The sequence below is a fragment of the Megascapheus bottae genome, chromosome 5 (genome assembly GCF_031878675.1).
Source record: "Megascapheus bottae isolate mThoBot1 chromosome 5, mThoBot2.hap1, whole genome shotgun sequence".
Classification (NCBI taxonomy): domain Eukaryota; kingdom Metazoa; phylum Chordata; class Mammalia; order Rodentia; family Geomyidae; genus Megascapheus; species Megascapheus bottae.
In genome coordinates this window covers 23,563,396-23,584,965 of record NC_143513.1, presented here as the reverse complement: position 1 = coordinate 23,584,965, position 21,570 = coordinate 23,563,396, and the positions used below count along the sequence as shown (strand labels likewise).

At 39.1% G+C, this 21,570-nt stretch overlaps 1 protein-coding gene across 1 annotated transcript in view; it reads left to right on the top strand.

Annotated features, from left to right (window-relative positions):
* Positions 1 to 21,570, top strand: part of Jazf1 (JAZF zinc finger 1) — a 318,398-nt gene that overhangs the window by 168,181 nt on the left and 128,647 nt on the right. Inside the window, exon 2 of the mRNA XM_090332809.1 lies at positions 10,229 to 10,301. Coding sequence (XP_090188935.1) covers positions 10,229 to 10,301 — 73 coding nt within the window. The remainder of the gene's footprint in view (positions 1 to 10,228; positions 10,302 to 21,570) is intronic.

Sequence of the window (21,570 nt, the reverse complement as noted above, 5' to 3'; positions counted from 1 at the left end):
CATCTGTAACCCTAGCTATTCAGGAGGCTGAGATCTGAGGATCAAGGTTCAAAGCCAGCCTGGCCACAAAAAGACCTGAGACTCTTATCTCCGATTAACCTCTAGAAAACGGGAGATGGGACTTTGCTCAAGGGTAGGGCAGTAACCTTGACCTGAAAAGCTCAGGGACAATGCCCAGGCCCAGAGATAGGGTGGTAGCCTTGAGCTGAAGAGCTCAGGGACAGCACCCAGGCCAACAATGCCCAGGCCCAGAGGTAGGGTGGTAGCCTTGAGCTGAAGAGCTCAAGGACAGCGCCCAGGCCAACTTCAAGCACCATAACCCACAAAAAAAAAAAAAAAAAGAAAAGAAAGAAACAAACAAACAAAAGAAAAAGAAAAAGAAAAGTTCTCTGATTGGGGAAGTGGGGAAGGGACAGTGGGAGAAAAAACATGGGAGGGGGTAACAATGCCCAATAAGAAATGTACTCCCTACCTTATGTATGTAACTGTAACCCCTCTATATATCACCTTGACAATAAAACTAAATTGTAAAAAATTCCCATGATTCTCCTAGAGAATCATGTTTTGTTTCTGGAGAGGTTCGTGTATTTCTGAATGATATGCATCATAGTCTGTCTTAAATTATTACAAATTCTGAATTGCAGTGAGTTCTAGAGACTCACACTTGCAGTCCTAACTGCTCAAGAGTAAAGACAAAAACAATTCTTAGATACCCCCTCCCCCCCACCCCTGCAAATGCCAGAAATAGAGTTGTGGCTCAAGTGTTACAGTGTTAGCCTTGAGCTAAAAGTTCAGGGATAGTACCCAGGCCTTGAGTTCAAGCCCTAGGACTAATCCAGAAAAAACAAACAAACAAACAAACAAAAAAAACCCTAGGAATTCCATTCATCTTCCTTACTCATTTTTGAACCTGAGAATTTCCCCTAAATAATTATAATAAGGCCATATAATGTGAAGCTAATTGAAAGGACCTCCAGAATATTGAAACAAAAGCCATATAATGAATGATTGTTGTCCTTAATGTACTATGTTGTCTCTCATCTCCTTTGCTGTCCCTTGGTTATCTCATATTGTTATAGTATCTCACTTTGTTATCTGATATATTGAATTTATTTGTATTTGGATATTTGAAATTTGATAGGGAAGGGGGGAAAACCAAAAAGGGTGGGGGGTGTGGGGGGGAGGGAAATGGGTACCAAGACATGTGAAAGGGTATCAACGTATGTGAATTAATGCACCTTCTATCTGGCAAATATCATGTAACCCTTTTACTAATTACAATAAAATAAAAAAAAGAGAAAAAAAAGACATTCTAATGTCTTTTTGCCCATAGTTCAGAACTACTATTCTAAGGTATCTCTACCAATGTCCTAGAACTAGTATATATTACCTCTTCAACCCTCCTACCTTTCCACAGTGCCTACCCCTGAGCTTACTGCCTCAAATATAATGCCACACTTGGGTTTCCTTCCCTCACCTCTGAATGAATCCCTTTGTTCATGCCCTTCAAAACCTACCTCAGGCCCTGTTCACCAGTAAAACCTTCTCATATCGGCCTTATCTGTGCTTTTTCCCCAGTACTTTGAATTTATGATTTTGTAGAACTTCGTGAATAACATCTGTCCTAGATTGTCATAGACATCAATATATATACATATATATATTACAGTGATTTATACATGAATATTTGTTCCTTGCCTCTACAGCTGACTCTTCTACCTATCTGAGCTGGATGACTTACCTTTGTGTACTGTGTTAACTCTGTATCCAGAGCCTCCATTTAGTTCTTTATTATCCATAATAGTGGGCATTTATTAGTGTCAAAGCTCTGGACTTCTGTTTTTGGCTTTTAACACCAAATTCCTTAAAGACTTACTATTTTAGTGGAATCAAGACAGTCACTAAACCATGTCATTCAAGATATAAAGTGTAATATAGGAGCCAAATTCTTAAGAGGATAGGGAAGATTTCCTTGGGCAAATAATGCTAGGCAGAAGAAAATCTTGCTTTCCATAAGCTGATACTATTGTGCCTTGAAGAATAATTGTAGAGTCTTTTCTGCCTTTTATTTGGTCTCTCAGCCTCAATCACCAGCAGCTATCTTCTCTCACATATGCCTGCTTAGAGGCTGTGTCCAGTGCCGGTAGTGACAAAAGATCTTTCCTTCTGGTATTTGGTATTACATGCTGCTTGCTCCATCATCAGGTTCATTTCTGGGGAAAGTAGGCTTAGATGTTTTCCACGTGTGTTCGCACACATGGTCACAAATTCATAGAGGGTTAAATGGAGCTGAGAGTTGGCCATATTGTAAGTGGAGAAATTTTTCATGTTTTTTTTTCATCACAGCAAGTCAGTCTCCGTGGCTGCTATATGCAAATACAGAGCACACCTGGAAGTTACCATGCTCTCTGGAAGCCTCAGTTGTCAGAAGTAACAAAGGTGGATCACTAACACTTCGTCAACACTGAGAATGGACTGATGTCATATTTTCATAGGTGTTCTTTATACGAGGAAAAAAATTAAGCAGTTATCAGTGCCCACGGGAGTTTGATGGCTTGATAAAAGAGTTGGAAAGAATCCTAGTCAGAACAGTCTATTGCTGAGAACCTTAACCCTCTGCCCTACCAGAAAGAGTCTGCCCTAAGGCAGCAACTGTGGTTTGTTTATATATGTCAGCCTCTTGGAGCATTATCCTAACAGTTCTCGGTTGAATCATGTTTATTCATTCACTTGTGGTAGGAAAACTCAGGCTATAAATGTGAACATGAATGCTTTTTTTTAATAGCGTGTGTTATTGTGTTGCACAGTGTCCCTGACTTTTAGATTTTTAACTCATAAAGTTTACAGCAACACTTAACTGCATCTGGATTTTACATTGATTTGGAAAGGCAGGAATCTCACTGTAATTTGCACTGACTTCCCTGTAATGAAAATTATGGCTTGGGAAAAGTTTCAAATGGTGTGTCTATAAACTAAGGAAAAGTTGATCCATTCAAAAGCTAGTTACATGCAATTGTAGGCTTTTTTTTAAGGTCATTGCCAACAAGAAATATTTATTTCAGCAACTAAAGTAAACTAGCCATGAATTAAGGTTGGTATTTGTAAACTATTGGTTCAACAAAAAGTGAAAGCTAAAGCAATGATGCTGAGATTTTTAAAAATCCATAACAATTGTATGGAGTGCACTGGGACAAACAGACAGCCACAGAGAACAAACTAAAAAAGGCAGTTCAGGGGCCGGGAGTTTGGCCTAGTGGTTAAAGTGCTTGCCTAGCATGCATGAAGACCCAGGTTCGATTCCTCGGTACCACATATATAGGAAAAAAAAAAAAGCCGGAAGTGGTGCTGAGGCTCAAGTGGTAGAGCTCTAGCCTTGAGAAAGTCCAAGGACAGTGCTCAGGCCCTGAGCTCAAGCCCAGGACTGGCAAAAAAATAAATAAATAAATAAATAAATAAATAAAAAAGGCAGTTCACCCTCAGAAGTTGGAGTCAGAATGCTGGCCCAATAGGGCTTAAACTTTCCAGTCCTGGATATATGTAAGGAAACATGATGTGTAACCTCTTAGGCCTCCATTTGCTTGCTGTTGCCCTCTCTAACTGCCTCCTTTCTTCTTCCATCTCTCTTCCTCACCTCATTTGCCTCTCTCCCTTCTTGCTCTCCCCACTTGTTTTGGTATCTCTCATTCATGTTCAATGTTTGATGATCATTCCTTAAGTGTTCTTGGCTCATCTTTCATACCATAATAAAGTTGATAGGAAACTGAGTGCAAGCATGATGGAGTTTGTTGAGCATAAGCTTAACTATAGGAAGAGCACTTAATTAGAAAATTGCCAGATGTCAGCGTCTGCTGGTTTTTCAGGTCAGGAGGAGTCCTCTCTGATTCCATTAGTGCCAAGAAGTCAGTGTTCCTAGTAGCAGTGAAACAGGCTCATTTCTACAATATCCCTGTGTTCCTAAACCCTGTCCTCTCCTCTCTCCCCTCTGCTGCCCTTAGGTAATCAACCTTTTCAATATTGCTCCTGTTTGCATCTCTAAACATCTATTTACCTTTTGTTTGCATCTCTAAACATCTTTTTATCTTTTGTTATCACTGGTTACCATGGACTGGTACCCAAGACCAAGGCCTCTCTGAGCTTATACAGGGATGTTCTTCAACTGCAAGCCCTTGAGTTTGTTACTTCATCCATGCTACCACCGGCCTCTTTTTTCTATTCTTGTCTGGCTTTTCCATATTCCAAAATACAGAGACAAAATAATTTGTCTGCTATGTATCTTCTCCTTTTTTTTCTATCCTTGGTGATTTTTTTATTCCTTTCTCTCCACATTAGTGAGCCATGGAATGGTGAAGAATATGATCTCTTTTAATGAATATATCAGTCTTCATGGTCCTTACCATAAAATTAATTGGCTAGCATATCCATGCTAGCATATCCATGCAGCAGTTATGTTGCATCTACAATTTGAAGCAATAGAGATCCAATACTGGGGAGTGTTGGAGAGATAAGTTGAACAGTGTGGGAGGAAAAAAGCACATTTTCAGACAATATTCCTTCAGTGGTGGTACAAGGAATGAAGTAGAGTGAGCAAGAAGAGGGTGTGACAAACCCCACCCAGGATGCAGTGGGAGGCCATTCTGAATACTCTGAAGCTTTACAAGTTCAACAGCTGGAGCAAGGCTAAGATTGCGTCATTAATTAGTATTGAAATAACTGAGTAATCCCAAAATAAAGTGTTGAAGCTAGCCCAGATTTTCAAAATCACTCTGGAAGATCCTGGAAAGGCAAACACCCACCTAGCCAGAGGTACTGCAATTCCTGATGCCTTCCCATTTATATCCTTTCAGGCTACTCATAGTTGCCATGCATACTTAGACAAGATCTAAAATTTGAAGAAGAATACTCAAGGGACATGGTAGCACATCTTTCACTACTACCTCAAAGCCTGCAGATACCAGGGTCTCATTAGTTTTGCACAGATATTTTTGACCTTATTAGGTTTAGGTAGTTCCAGTCATATAAAATCCCAGCAAGATAGACTAAAGCATGGCCAAAGCTCATTACCTCATTAAGTAGTCTTGGTTGGCCCAGCAAACAATGGATAGAAAGTTCAAGTAGGCTTAAAAATAGCAGTAGAGGGCCAGGGGTTGGGCCTAGTGGTAGAGTGATTTGCTTAGCATGCCAAAGACCCGGGTTTGATTCCTCGGTACCATATACATAAAAAAAGCCAAAAGTGGTGCTGTGGCTCAAGTGGTAGAGCTCTAGCATTGAGAAAGCCAAGAACGGCATTCAGACCCTGAGTTCAAGCCCTGGGACTCCCCCCCCCCCCAAAAAAAAAGCAGTACAAAGTATGATTTGGTAGAAATGTCATGAATTGAGACTTTTGTTTCCAGTACTGGAGACAGCAAAGCAAATGAACATAGCCCTTACTGATTGAGCAAGATGGACTTGATGTAGGCCCATCCCAGTACCTCTGCACTTCCAATCCCTACTGAACAAGATCTGAAGTTTCTTTTAGTTCCTTCAGTTTTATTGCTTGTTTCTACCACTTGAAAAGCAATAGCAGCTAGTGCTGTGGCAATGAGTGCTTTCTGTTAATGGAACTATGAATTGCTATGATCACATGACTTACAGAAATTTCTACTTCATAGCTGGATCTGAGGTTAAATAGCTTATTGTAGAACAGTATGAACAAAATATTGCCCCAAGATGACAGAAGATACAAATTGCCAGACACTTCCAAGAATGTTCTTGTAGAAACCATGAAGTATTGTGTTTTTTTAATTGCTTGAGTACTTACAAAAATATTTTTAACATTTGATTTGAACTCTATTTAAGGGAGAGAGCATGCAGAGAGGCAGAAATGGTATCATAATTTTTATCAGTGCAGTGTTTGGCTTTGCCCTGTCCTGCTAGAAAAGTTTGGGTTTGTTTTCCTGTCAGTTCATAGTAATATAAAAGTAGCAGAGTGCTATTGTGTGTGGCTGTAGATGGCCACATTATAGAAACTGCCAAATTTCCAGCTTTAAGTAGTATCATGAGGCTATGAAAAATTCGTGTTTCTACCCACAAACCACTACTGAAGCAGATTATATCTTTGGGCAATTTTATAGCGAATGTTCCAGTTTCATATTTTATTGACACTATAAACAACCCAGAGAAATACCTAGGAGATCATATGCTATAGCCATTTCATTTCTTATGAGATTCATTATTGGAGGAACTTATTCTGTGTGCCACATTCAGAAATATTTGTGCTTATAAGTTTTTCATTGAATTTGGCAATATCTAATGGGCAGTGAGACTCTATTGGGTTCAAAGTAATAAGGATTATAAAGACAGAAGGAACATTGAGAGGAGAGTATCACTATGAAGTTCTAAGAAAACATCCTGCTGGGAAATTCCAGTCTCTCATCTCTCGAGTATTTTCCTATAGACAGTGCTTAGCATGAGATAGTCATGGTTCTGTTTGAGAGGGAAAGATAATAAAGGCAGCTATTATACTTTTACTCAACTTGAAGTGCTTGGCAGCATAATTAAATCCATAAAATGGTGAGTCATGATCACCACGCAGCAGCCAGCCAGGAAGCAAGTGATGGAACCAATGTTTACTTGGGACCAGTTGGGTTAGCTCCTCCAATAGCACTTGTGGAGGCTGCTCCTGATTTGTAGCCATCAAATGCCTCATTTTAAGAACTCAAAGCCTTGATGGATGCTCTAAAGGTTGTCTAAGGAAATGGTTAATCTGAAAAAAGGATTTAAGCCTAGGAGATGTCTGCCAAAATGACAGTCAAACTTCTGGATAAGTAGTGTCTGCCTTCTAGTAAAAGAAGCATATTGCTTAAGGTGCTCCTAGATAATTTTTTTGGTGGTTGTGGGGCTTGAACTCTGGGACTGGGTGCTGTCTCTAAGATCTTCAGAAGAGCTACCGCTTGAGCCATAGCACCACTTCCAGTTTTCTGATGGTTAATTGGATGTAAGAATCTCATGAAACTTCATGCCTGGCAGGCTGATTTTGAACCACAATCCTCAAATCTCAGCCTCTCGAGTAGCTAGGATTGCAAACATGAGCTACTCACACCTGGCTACTCACACCTGGCTCAGTAATGGGGCAGCTGGCATTTGGAAGAGTCTAGAAATCTGCCTTCCCCTTATGAATTGAGGATATTTGAGTATTATGTACAAAGAAAAAATTCAAAATCTTGCTTTGCAAATATGACACTAAACATTTGTGATTTTTTTTGCAAAGCAAAATTATAGTGCAGTTTGAATGGCAGGAAAATACTACTTGAGGCGCTGGGAGTGTGGCCTAGTGGTAGAGTGCTTGCATAGCATGCACAAAGACCCTGGTTCAATTCCTCAGTACCACATACATACAAAAGCCAGAAAGGGTGCTATGGCATTAGCCTTGAGGAAAAAGTGCTAGGACAGTGCTCAGGCCATTAGTTCAAGCCCCAGGACTGGCAAAAAAAAGTTTGGATTTACTTAAAAAATAGAAAAGAAAACACTACTTGAGCATTTAACTGTAGAATTTTATATGACGTGGCTTTCCTCTTCTCCAAAGAGATAGAGCTTTTTCTGTAGGATCCAGCGTCCCACTATAAGAAAATTGTTGAGATTAACTTAAAAGGAGCCAAGGTTTATATTGGTTCACATTTTCAGAGATTTAAATCCATGACTGGTAAGTTTCATTGCTTTTAGTCCTGTGGCACAGCAGAGTATCATGACAGGTAGTGAAAACACCTGGTACCCAGGAAGCAAAGAATAGAAAGGAAGAGGCCAGGAACCCAGCATCCCTTTAAGGGCATCTCCAATTACTTAACTTCCACTAGGCACCACCTACTAAAGGTTTTTCCATCTTCCAGTAACACCAGACGGAGGGTTAAAACATCAACACAAAGGCCGTTGGAAGACATTTGAGATCCAAATCATAATAAGCTTGAAGTAGAAAAGAATATGGTGTACATACTTGTGCATACACATGCACAAGATAGAAGTAAAAAGTTAAGGATATGGGAGTGGGGGGAGGGAAATGGGGACAAAAACATGAGAAGGGGTATCAATGTGTGAGAAATAATGCACCTTCTATCTGGTGAATATAACTGTAACCCCTTTATACATTATCCTAACTTTTTTTTCTGTTTTTTTTATTCTATTTTAGAATTATGTAATTTGGGAAGAAAAGCCTTAAATGGTTTGTGGAAAAATTTTAGTTTGGAAACGAGTTACGAGAATAAAGACAAAGATGAAAGATAGCATAACAATGTTTTCTGGCTTCTTAACTCTTACAACTTATATACTTCTTACCCCTTCATACACAAGTTTTAGACTCAGAATAAGTGTTTTTTCCTTCAAACTTAGGTAATCATGTGCCTTTTCAATCCTTCACCCTTAGGTAAGCATGTCCTTTTGAATGAATGGCTTTTAGTGAATCAACTACCTCAAAATCAAAGCTCCTATCAATACCTAAACTTGAACTGGAATTGTTTTGTGAGCACTTAAGACATTTTCTGCAAGAACATTTGCAATCATTGCCTTGCTCTTTCTTATCTTCCTCTTCTTCTCATTTTCTTGGCCTTTTATCTCTGATCTCTTGTTTCTTACCCCATTAAGCACCTTGAAAAGCCTTGCAGAATTGGCATGTCAGACTTTGCACCTGTGTCCTGCCCAACATGCCATTGGGCTTTTTCTCTGAACTCACAGCTTTTTCTGTTCAACATGGTTGGGAGGATGCATTTCCATTGAGCACATTCCCCCCAAAAGATTTATATTGGGATTACAGCAAATTTAGATAAACATTAAGAGTTGTTTGAGAACTAAGTTCCCCTTCGAAGAATGGCTTCTTTGTGTTTAGAGAGCCATTCACTATCTCCAAACAAGCATTCCAAGAGTATCCTTATTGCATAAGGAATCAGGGTTAGAAAGACAGGAAATGCTAAGTTTCTGACCTTTTCTCATCTGTGCTGCCAAAACCTTGAGATCTAACTCCATGGAGCCTTTCAAAGAATCTTTCTCTTGTTTCAGAATTCAGCTTTCAAGGACTTTTAATGGCAAAGACCCAAGGACGTAGGATTTCCTAATAGTATGTCTCTGAAATTCTTTGCATAAGAAAATGACAAAATGAACATGAGATTTTCGACTTTAACATCAAGAATAAACTGGCTCTGCTGTCCATGCTTGGTCTGGAAGTCAAAAACATAGTGAATGGATTTTTCTGCTATCGTTTTTGTTCTCTGCCACTGTGCCTACTTCCTGCTTCTTTCACCTGTTAATTCACATTGGAGTCAGGATATGTATCTCACATCTACCATGTGCAGTAAACACTTCCTGTACATAGGTGCCTGAAACAACATCTGTCATGATATCAAAGGAGGTGTTACTGCCAACTGCAGCTGGAAGGCTTCTAATAATGCAATGGTTTAGACAAGGTTATAAGGAAAAGAAATCTGTGAAATATCTGAACCTTTTCCCAAGAAAATAGCATGGAATTGCTTTCCTCCTTTTATGTTATAACAAACATTTTTCCTGTATTCATGCAATAATATCTCCATGTAAGAAGCTTGAGAATGTTACTGGTTGTAAGAAGCCCTTTTTTTATGTGCTGGAGAAGCGCCATTATGGAGTGTTGCTATGGTGTTGAATTCTGCCTCTTTGAGGGGAAAGGACCTCTGTGAATGTGCTGTTTGTTAACTGAACCAGTAGGCCAATTTCTGATTGAGAGTATAGAAAGTTATAATAAACTCATTACACAGTAAAAAGAAGAAGAGTTCCCCTCCAGAATATGAGTCCAAATGCAGAAATGTGGTCAGTGAACAAGAACAATACTCAGTAGATTTTCAAATTGATGGAGCTTTCCAATAGAAACTAATTTGTTCCAGCATTGAAGTGAGCATAATTAACAGAGACTTTCTTTCTTAGGCCGATTAAATACTGAAAACCATGCCAACATTGTAACTGTAAGCAGTGAAAACCAATATTTATGAGGGGGATTGTGCAAGAGTTTGTGTGACAGATGGGCATTTTATCACTGTTGATGTTTGGAATTCCCTTGAAAAGTAATGCAATATCTTGTTATTTATGAATGAATGAACAAATGATAGTGCATTGCTGACTGAGTTTTCTTTAAAAAGAACCATTCTAAATCTCTTTCTCCATTTAGCCTCTGGTACCATGTTAGGTAACCTCAAATATTTGATGCAAAGCCTGAAAATTTATAATTTTTTCATTACAGATACAGATCCACGTGTTTTAGAAAAGCAAGAATTACAGCAACCAACCTATGTTGCCCTCAGTTACATTAATAGGTAAGCCATTTTTGGAAATATACCCATCTGCTATTTTGGTTTTAAATATTCTTTGTTAAGTAGCATTTTTTAACAGACAAACAATGCTTTTCATCTTGCAATATTTGCATGAGATTATTTTAAAGCAATATTTGCATGAGATTATTTTAAAGCAACCTCTATGTGGAATTTGCTTGTTTTCCCTGTTGGGGAGATATTGAATGCAGTCCTCTGTTCATGTGGTTGAAGACATGACTGATTTATATGCTTATTCTGAAAGTGTTTTGTATGTAGAGTTAGAATATGCTCCTGACTTCATAAGGCAATATGTAAGATTAATAGATTTATGTTGAGAGAACCCTCTAAATCCCAGGGTAAAGAGATATTTTATGAATTCAAAACATGGTTGGAATATCAGAATATATCAGTCTAAAACAAATTGAAATTATTTTATTTAAAAACATTAATTAGTAACAGCCCCATCTTTTAGTAAAAACATTCTTAGCAACTGACCCCATCTGTATAAAATAACTAGAATTTTTACTTAAACAGAATGTGTGAGCCCAATGTTAAAGGTTTATTTTAAATGATATATCAGGTCTAAAAGAAGACAATGTTTCAGCCAACTCAAATAATTACGGAGACAATAATTTTTTTGGAGAGAACTTAAAATCACTTTAGGTTAAGAAAACATGCTCCCAATGCAAAAAAGACAAAGTTAAAGAAACATGAGGTTTTACTCTCTGCTCATAATTCAGTGAATGAATTTCTCTTGACTATTCCATTTATGAAAAGCAAAGATTGTTTCTTGTCTCTTAGCACCAGAGTTGAGGCTCAGTGTCTGGAGTAGAAAGCTGGGAATGAATTTATCTGTACTGGTTCATTATTATTCCTTTTTAGGAAACTTATTTAATTCTTGTCCAGAAGCTCAACATAGGCAGCTGATTAAGTCCATGACCAAACATATTTTTCAAAGGAATAATTAATATAAAGATCTCTTTGTGGGAAGATCAGTAACTAGGAAATGCAAGAGTTATACAAAGTGAGATAAGATATCTACAACTATTTCACATAATTTTTTTTAATGGTACTGCCATGTCAACTTAGAACTTTAGTATTTGCTAGACAGGTGCTTTGCTTCTTAAGCCGTGGCTTCAGCTGTGTTTTGCTTTGGCTGTTTTTGAGATAGGGTCTTCCTTTTTGCCCAGGCTGACCTGGACCAATCCTTTTAACTACGCTTCCACAGCTGGATTTTTGTATTGTGATAGGATCTGTATCATTGACTTGAGCTGATCCTCACAATTTCAGCTTCAAGTAGCTAGGATTACAAGCATGAACCACTGTTTTTAGCTAATTTCTCATAATTTCTGGCACATTAGGTAGAATACCCTCAAATCACATTAGACACTAACAAAAATATCTGGTATCTAGGTTTTTCACAGAATCTGTGCTGTTTTCAATAACTAGCAAGTAAGTTTAAAACTCTTTAGTTAGAGAAGGGGGGAAAACCAATACGGGGAGTGGGTGGTGGGTGGGGGGAGGGTAATGGGTACCAAGACATGTGAAAGGGTATCAATGTATGTGAATTAATGCACCTTCTATCTGGCAAATATCATGTAACCCTTTTATTAATTACAATAAAAATATAAAAAAAGTCTTTAGTTGTATACTAAGTTATATGAAAACATATATATGAATATATATATGTATATGATATTAGAAAGTATGATAATAGACCTATAAACTAATTGTGGTATTGCATAGGACTTTTTTGGGGGGGGTCATGGGGCTTGAACTCAGTCTGGGTGCTGTCGCTGAGCTCTTCAGCTCAAGGCTACCACCCTATCCTTGAGCCAAACCTCATTTCCCATTTTCTAGAGGTTAATTGGAGATCTCAGCCTCCTGAGTAGCTAGGATTACAATAGGCATGAGCCACTGAGCCCAGCTGCATAGGACTTTTAATAGAATATTATGATTTGGATAAAAAAATGTTACTTATATATACAAATTAGTGTAATACTAAGCCATACTACTTAAAACTATATATACAAACTATATATACATATCTGTTTAATGTTTTTTTTTTGTGCTGGAACTGGGGTATGAGCACAGGTCATGGGCGCTGTCCCTTAGCTTTTTCACTGAAAAGATAATACTCTTAACCACTTGAGCAACAGCTCTACTTCCAGTTTTTAGCTGGTTAATTGGAGGTTCTCACAGATTTTTCTGCCTGGCTGGCTTTGAACCATGATCCTCAGATTTTAATCTCCTGTATAGCTAGGATTATAGGTATGAGCCTTTGGTGCCTGATAAAACATTTTTTGGTTTGGTTGTTGTTTTGTAGGCCCATGTGGGCCCATGTGTGATTCATAATGTCATATTAGATATCAGTGTTCAATACGCCAAAGAAAAAAGACACTTGGAGGACAAATGTTTGAACTCAGGGACTCACACTTGTGAGACTGGCATTTTAAACACTAGAGGCATAGTTCTAACCCTGCTTTTTGTTTATTATTTTGGAGATAGAATCTAGCCTTGGACTGTGCTCCTCCAGATCTCAGCTTTCTGAGTGCCTAGGATTAGAGGTGTGCCTACAATTATAGGTGCCTGGTTCCCATTTCTTTCTAAATCTGTCAGACTTCTGATTGGAAATGATCTGTGGAAGAGGTGGCCAGGTGTGTCACTCAGTGATTTCAGCCTCTAGATTTTCTCTCATTTCCCCAAGGTGCTCCGTCTTCTGTGTCTGCAGTAACAGAAATAAAGGCTGGAGAGAATAGGTCTTGAACTGGATGCGTCACTATGTTTAAAGGCTTGAGAAAATAATTTCCCAGATCATGTCTTGGTTGTTAGTGAATTAGAATCTGTAGTGGACTAGTAATATTACCAGTGGTCTCTCTGAAGGGAAGTACTGTGTGTAATGGGTTGCCAGGTGACTCACTCCTCCACAGTAACCCTTGTGGGGATGGTGCTACACTGAGAGCTTCATACTTAGCACACATTGGGCACTCTGGACATTTTCTCCCATCAGGGTAAAGTGAAAGCTTGGACAAACGAGAGGATAGTGAAAAGATGTGAGAAAGGTGTTAGGATCCTTTCATAAGAAGAGAATTCAAGCCGGGTGTGGTTGCTCATGCCTATAATCCTAGCTACTCTGGAGGCTAAAAACTGGGGATCATGATTCAAAGCCAGTCCAGCCACTAAAGTTTGTGAGACTCATATCTTCAATTAACTACTAGAAAACTGGAAGTGGTGCTGTGGCTCAAGGGTGAGATGGTAGCCTTGAGCTGAAGAGCTCAGGGACCAGACCCAGAGTTCAAGCCCCATAACTGACCAAAAAAAAAAAATTCAATAGAACCCCATTCAGATTCAAGAAGTGAACACTAATGCTTAGGTGATATGGAAGAAAAAACATCTTGACAACATCTTGCACAGCGAAGAAAATTTAAAATTTTTTTAAAGTAATAAAACTGACAAATAAGTTCTTTTTCCTACATCTCAGAAGGAAATTGTAATTCCACACCATGGAGACCGAAGAGTATTTCCATGCTCATGTATGTGTTACTACATGAACTGATAAACATTTGGGCATCTCAAAATCGCATTGACTAATTATGGTCCTTAATCTGGGGCTTGCTGGTATTTTTTTTTTTTTTTTGCCACCACTTTCAGGGCTTGAACTCAAGGCCTGGGCGCTGTCCCTGTGCTTCTTTGGCTCAAGGCTAGCATTCTTGCACTTAAGCCACAGCACCACTTCTGGCTTTTTTTGTGTTATGTGGTAGTAAGGATCGAACCCAGGGCTTCATGCATGCTAGATCAGCACTCGACCACTAACCCACATTCCCAGCTGTTTTTTAGTTTGTTTGTTTTTTTTAACAAAAAGTAAAGTAACTGAGTACAAATCATTCTTTATCTATTTTCAATAGCTATACTCTTAACACAATGTGTTGAGCATAATCAGTAGTTACAGGTATATAAAAAATGGTCTGGCTGGGCACCCGGCTCACCTATAATCCTAGCTACTCAGAGTGCTGAGATTTGAGGATCCCTGTTTGAAGTTGGGCAGGAAAGTCTATCAGATTCATTTCCAGTTTACCAGCAAAAGCCAGAAGTGGAGCTATTGCTAAAGCAGTAGAGCACCAGACTTGAGTGAAAAAGTTAAAGGACAGTGCCCAGACCTTGAATTCAAGACTTAGTACACAGAGAGAGAGGGGAGAGAAAGATTCTGCTAGGGGCTTAGAAGTTCCGGTTCATTTTGCCTCTCATTCACAGGCCCTAGGTTTGATCCCAACACATACACGCACGCACGCACACACACACACACTCACGTGGGCAAAGTAATTAGGCATGGTGGTTCATGCCTGTAATCCTAGCTACTCAGAAGGCTGAGATCTGAGGATCGTGTGTGGTTCAGAGCCAGCCTTGGAGGTAAGAATCTCACGGTCTTAAGTGACCAACTAACCACTAGAAAATGGGAAGTGGGGCTGTGGCTCCAGCAGTAGGGTAGTAGCCTTGAGCTGAAGAGCTCAGGCACAACACCCAGACCCATAGTTCAAGCCCCCTGACCCACCCCGCCCCCAACAAAATGTGGGCCAAGAGAGTGGGTCTCAAATGAAAGAAGTTTATGGAAATGAGTTGGAGTTTACATTTTTCATTCAACCTGTTGCAATATTGTGTGTCATATAACCTCAGAAAATCTCACTTTATGCTTGTAGAAAAGGGGGTAAAATAGTACCCAGGAGGTATTTGTTTCAAACCTGCACAGATAGATTACCTTCCAAATATAACCACTGTAAAGCAAGACTTACTTCAGAAACTTAATAAAAATAAAAGAGTTTGGAACACTAACATTGGAAAAACAGAACAGCTGAGTAGAGGAATCACAGACATACAAAATAATTGAGAATCACTGCCATGCTCCACATTACTGGAGGCTAGTAACCCAGTAAGATGAAACCATAGGATACCACAGAAGCTGAATACACTAGAGAGGTGCTCAGGAATTCCAATATAATGTATTGCTGCCATGGAGTTGTGTTGTGTGTACAAAGTGAATCCCAGCACAGCAGGCTTCCGCTGAGATGGGGAGGGTACCCTAGCCATCTCCAGTCAGTAGGAAGAAAGGCAGAATGCAGTGAACCCACTCCACCATGAAGGAAAGAAATGCTGCTGGGTGAGGTCAAATGAGCCCTCATCCAAAGATTTCTGAGTAGCAAGTGCTGCCTCTGCCTCCAGTTTCCTTTAGATTATTGTCCAGGTTGTTCAAGTATCTGCTTTAAGTGACAGGTAGCTTACTGATAGCTTATGGCTTTCCAGAGACAGATGATTGAAATAACTTGAAGACATAATAACATACCATGCGAACATTCTTATACTGTATTCTCTGAAATGTTCAAGATTAAAATAACACGATTGGCATTTCCAAATCATGTAATTTAAAAAATGTATATAGCATTTGTTGGAAGGCATAAAGAATGATGATATGTAAGCTCAAATTGGTGTTTTTTTATCCTCACTCCTTATTTACTGCATAGTAAAAAAAATTAATAGCATACAGCTGGCGTACAATTCCAAGAAGCTACTTGTTCTTGCTGGTCTCTATGATGCTTAGGACATTTGATTCCCACAAATGGTTTTTAGTTAACTTAACATTGGCTGTGAAGGCTAAACATTAAACTTTATAATGCTTCACACAACTGCAATTCTGAGCAATGTCACAGTCCTCCTCTACCACCTACTTCCACACACATCTTACTTACAGTAAGATGCAGTAATTAAGGTTGGCAGTCTGGAGTTATCTATAAAATAAGGTTCTAAGCTAGCCACAGAGAGGCACATGCCTGTAATCCCTGCTACCTGAAAGGCTGAGGCAGGAGAATTGTGAGTTCAAAACCAGACTGGCCTAAGTTAGCAAGACCTCCATCTCAATTTTTATTTGAAAATACTTTTATATTGTAGAATATATTATAACCCCCTTGTGCTTGACATTCATTTCAAGTCTCTAAAGGGATAATAAAATCCATACATACACCTGATCCTAGCCTACTTTTTCTTGAAACATTTATTGAGACTAGTGTTTTGATAAAACAGGTTACTGGAACTATCTTCTTCATCTCACTTCACCTTGCCACAAGGAATTCAGAGGTCATTTTTGTAGAATAGTTTTCTTTCCTGTTTTAATTTGAAATACAGAATTGTGCTCTTTTTCTCACATGCTTAACTTGAGGAAAGGAAGAAAATATTGTGCCCAAATGTGCTAACTCAGGGCTGGGACTATGGCCTAGTGGTAGAGTGCTTGCCTAGCCTGCACGAAGCCCTGGGTTTGATTCCTTGGTACCACATATGCAGAAAAAGCCAGAAGTGGTGCTGTGGCTCAAGTGGTAGAGTGCTAGCCTTGAGAAAGCTCAAGGACAGAGCCCAGGCTCTGGGTTCATGCCCCAGGACTGGCAAAATAAACAAAACATAGGAGCAGAGTCCAACTGTTTAGCTTTGTCTGCTGTCCATGAGTTGTAGAATGGAGTTGCTAAGTCTCTGCTTCTGTTTCTTCATCTGTAATGATACTTTGTTTATTGTGAGTATTAAATCAACTAGTGTTTACTACAAGGTACATCTAGCTACTCCTAGGTCATACCAAATACTATATAAATGGATCTGTCTATGTATCTATCAAGTTGATAATTAGTAGAAAGCTTTGGAGGGGGGCCAGAACAATTTCCCCTGGAAATGTACTCTACACTGTAATCTCTCACAACTGTGTTCCCAGCCTGAAAAAACAGTATCTGGCACATTGTAAACTCTCAGTAAATATTTGCTAATGGAACAAACAAAATTGTTTATAAGAGAAAGAGTGAATGATTTTTTAAACTGTAGAGACTCCTCTTCCAGCAGTCAGGAACCTCCCTTTCTACATGTATCCAAAGACCTCTGGGTAAACATGAAATATATACTTCTACTCACTACTAATCTGGCTTGTAGGATGAAAACATACTGAAAGTGTCTAGGCCCCATTGTCTCACCACAAACACCTAAACAAACCTAGGACATGATGGTTTTCCTGTAAGTCAGTAGGAGTGCAAGATTACAATCACTGAGACAACCTGACTCTCTAGACAACAGCCCCACTGAGCTAAGCATAAAGAATTTAGAACCAAAGTGAGAACAGCTGCTCTAGCTCTGTATATATGGGTACTGGAATGGTAGAGAGGATGACTAGAGATAAGAGAGCTGTACAGATTCTTCAGAAGTCTACATGAGGTTCCCCCAAGAGTGCATGGCTGAGGGTGAGATGCACAGTCAGGGTAAGAGAATTTCATCTGTGAGCAGCTGCTACAGACGTAGGAGAATATAGAGACTATATAGTCCAGCCCAGCATGACCCTAATTATGTGATTTAGCTATCCCAAAAGACCTTAGGATTAGAAGGACTGTGTTCTAAAGTTACCAACAGTGGCTAAAACCAGACTTCCACAAAAGCTCCCTAAGAGACAGAGTTTAGAAGTAAGTCCTGACAAGTTAGAGGGTTTTAGGGAACATTCTGAATTTTCTGAAATTGGGCCTAATAAAAATCTAGATCTACACAAGTTCAGCGTGATCAGAGTAAAATTGAACTGCCTACTATAAGCAAAATATTCTTCATGGTAATGAATTAGATATCACAATGTCTAACATATAGCTAAAAAAATACTAGACATGAAGAAACAGGACAATATTCCGTTTGACAAGAAAAACAAAGTGATCAATAGAGACCTTCCCTGAGATGGCCTAGATGTTGGATTTAGAAAACAAATATTTTATTTAAAAGCGCCATTACACATATGTTCAAGGATTTAAAGTAAAAATATTGAATAAGAGGTTGTTGTGAATAAGAATAAGATCAGTCTGAAATTTTTTATTCCCTCTTTACCAGAATGAACTGTTTAATGAAGCTTTCTTCCTCTTCTCCCCCTTTATTCTCACTCCAAGACCTTACCTAATCCTCCCAAGCTCTCATTCTTGCTGTTTCATTTGGACTCATTTTTGCCATATATAGTCAACCCTAGCCTCATAAAAAATGCTGTAATTAGCTGAGTTTGCACTAGGATTTTATTTTATACAAACAAGCCCAAAGCATTTGATTTTTTTAATCTAAAGGCAGTGATTTTTTTTTCATGAAACCACCTGTTTATGGTCTTCTAAGAGCAATCATATTTATTACAGTACAAAACATGCTTTCCTATTTCCCTCCTTTGTCTACCAGATCTGAAGTTCTTCTGTGTGCACTAGCCCCAGACTGAAGTTTGGGGCCTAATGTATGCTATAAATATGCTGCATGCTGTTAGGTCTCAAATACCAGACAGCATACTACCATTTTCTTAGCCTGTTTTTATGGACATCAGCAGAAACAAAGCTGACATGGCTGCCTGCCAGATTTTCCTTGGAATATCTCTGACCTGCTTTGGACTGCTAATTGTGCTTTGCCCAGACCATATACTCTTGAGGGACACCAGGAAGCTGAAAAAAGAAATTTTATGCGACATTTTGCTTTGCAACAGAAGTAGGTTGCATTACTGGCAGAAAACACATGGTAGAGTGGTAAGTCTAGGAAGAACTGGGCGATATGACTCACTCAGTCATACCTACAAAACTTCATAGTCTGTCTCTGGGGCAATCAGTGTTTTAAACAGGTTGCTCATTCAACTCAGATCCTATCAAGCCACTTTGTGATCTTCGTGTTCATTCATCTATGATTGAGTTCACTTCATGTTCATTCATCTATGATTGAGTTCACTTATCTATAATTGATCTTGTGCTGTATCATTGAGCCTGCTTCAAAGCTACATTATAGATCTTCAAAAATATTTAAACTTAGTGATACTGACAAAAGAAATGAAATCTATGTCTGTTTCTAGATATTTTTTTCCTTTGTGGAAACTCATTTTCTGGACTGGTTATAAGTAAGAGCTGCTATACTTTAAGGTAAAAAATGATGAGATTTCCAAGTTGGCCAGTCCCTAGTGCTTCCCTGTTCTGTTGTCATGGTGTGACATTGGCCTATGGACCTCTGATGTCTTAGCCTTTCCTTGCCCCAACACTCAGGCTGGCTGCTCAATAGCAACTTTGAATTACCAAGTAGATTCACACTCTTCTTTCCATGACTTTACCCCTCATCATCTTCAGTCCTTAAACTTTAACCCTCATCATCTTCAGTCCTTAATCTCAGATTTAACTGCACACACGCGCACACAGACACACACACACACACACACACACACACACACTTCTCTACCATGCAGCTGCCAGGAGCTCCACAAGAAAAGCATGGCAGTGCGTCCCATCCTAGTGTATTACTCTCAGCTGGACCCTCAGGATTATTCCATAATCCTTTCCTCTCAAGCTGAAACTTGTTAAATTTACCACAGTTCAGTTTCAAGTATTTCCCACAGTCCTCAAGTTCCCAAAGGAATTCCTCATCCCTTCAACAGCAGCCATTCTCAATCCCTGAACTAAGAAGACAGGCTATTTCTGTGTTTGGTCTCATCTTCCTTCCTTTATGTGTACAAGTCCATCTGGTCTTTTCTCCATGTAGTTTGTTCAAAATCACCGAAGTCTGCATACCATCTCTCATCTCTGCCTTTAGCTTTACCCTTCCTCTTTCCTCCCTTGTGCCCTTTCATGCTACACTACCCTATCCTGGGTCCCCTATCTCTTGATCTCCACCAATGGCAGTACAGGCTGGACTCATTCTGTGACAGCCCATTATTTCACATCCTCTCTAAGAGAATCTTCATTTTGGATTCATGGTGCATAATGGTATCATTCAGCTAGAAACCATAGTTAGTATCTCCCAACTTTATCTTTCTCTTACTCCCATTTCTAAGTATTTAGGCACCAAATCTTCAGCATTTAAATCTTTATCTCCTATGTGCTTTCTGTGCTGTTATTTGAGGCTCCAACTTCCTACGTTAGATTGTTTCAAGAGTTTCTTAATCTCCCTTCCTACCTCCATTCTATCCACTGCAACCCTATTCAAAAATAGTCCTAGTTGGTAGGAGGGTATGGGGGTTGGTGAGAATGGGAGAATCATGATTCAAGGAAAGCCCCCAGAAAAAAGCCCATGAGGCTCCATTTTAACTAAAATAGCTGTCATTCTGGCAACTAGAGAAAAATAAAACAGCTAGGTAGAAATCCAGACACATTCCCTGTCTCATAAGCAACAAACAAACAGCAGGACCAAGTTGCGTGCCTGCCTATCATCTTAGCTGTTCAGGAAGCTTTGATCTGAGAATCAAAGTTCAAAGCCAACCTGAGCAGACAGATCTGCAAGACATGAATCAATCAGCAAAAAAACAGAAATGGAGGTTGGATCCAGTTGTAGAGTACCATACATGAGTGACAAAGCTAAGTGAAAACAAGACCATGAGTTTAAGCCCCAAGCTAGGTACCATACACACACACACACACACACTCAGCAAAAGGTAATGCTTAGTAGTAGAGCACCTGTCTAGCAAGCTAAAGGCTGTGTTTAAATCCCAGTACCACAAAAACTTTTTTTCTTATTTATTTATTGTAATGTATAGAGGGGTTACAGTTACATTCACCAGGTCGTAGGTGCATTACTTCTCACACATTGATACCCCTTCTCATGTTTTTGTCCCCATTTCCCTCCCCTTACCACCTACCAATCATCTTGTTTTCCCTCTTCCCTTTCCTATTTCAAATAAACAAATAAACGTATATACAATATGCCAGGTAACAAAGGCAGATGCAATAACATTTTGAGATGAATCAAAGTGCAACAAAAAAGAGAAATAACATAGTACATTAAGAACAACAATCACACAAGATAAAGCTCTTGTTTTCATAGCAATGGAGATTCTTTCATTTAGTCTCCTCCTATATGACCTTATGTATCTAGGTTTTATGCTGTTATATTCCTTTGCTAGGAGAGTTCTAGGTATGTACTAATTATTACAAATGAGGGAAACCATTGAGCCTATGTTCCCTTGGGTCTGGCTTACTTCACCTAATATGATTTTTTCCAAGTCTTTCCATTTCCTTACAAATGGGGTGATACCATTCTTTCTGATGGCAGCATAAAATTCCATTGTATATAAATACCACATCTTCTTGATCCAGTACATGCAGGTTCTTATGGGACTAAATGCATAGATGTTGTGATCCTGGTACCAAGTTTACTTTGTAATTACCATGTTGGAGCCTGTCGTTTATCAGACTTATTCAGCGAGTTTTCCAGAAGGGACAGAGATCTATGTGAGCCCAGCCTATTAGCAACCCACAAAAACTTTAGAAGTTAA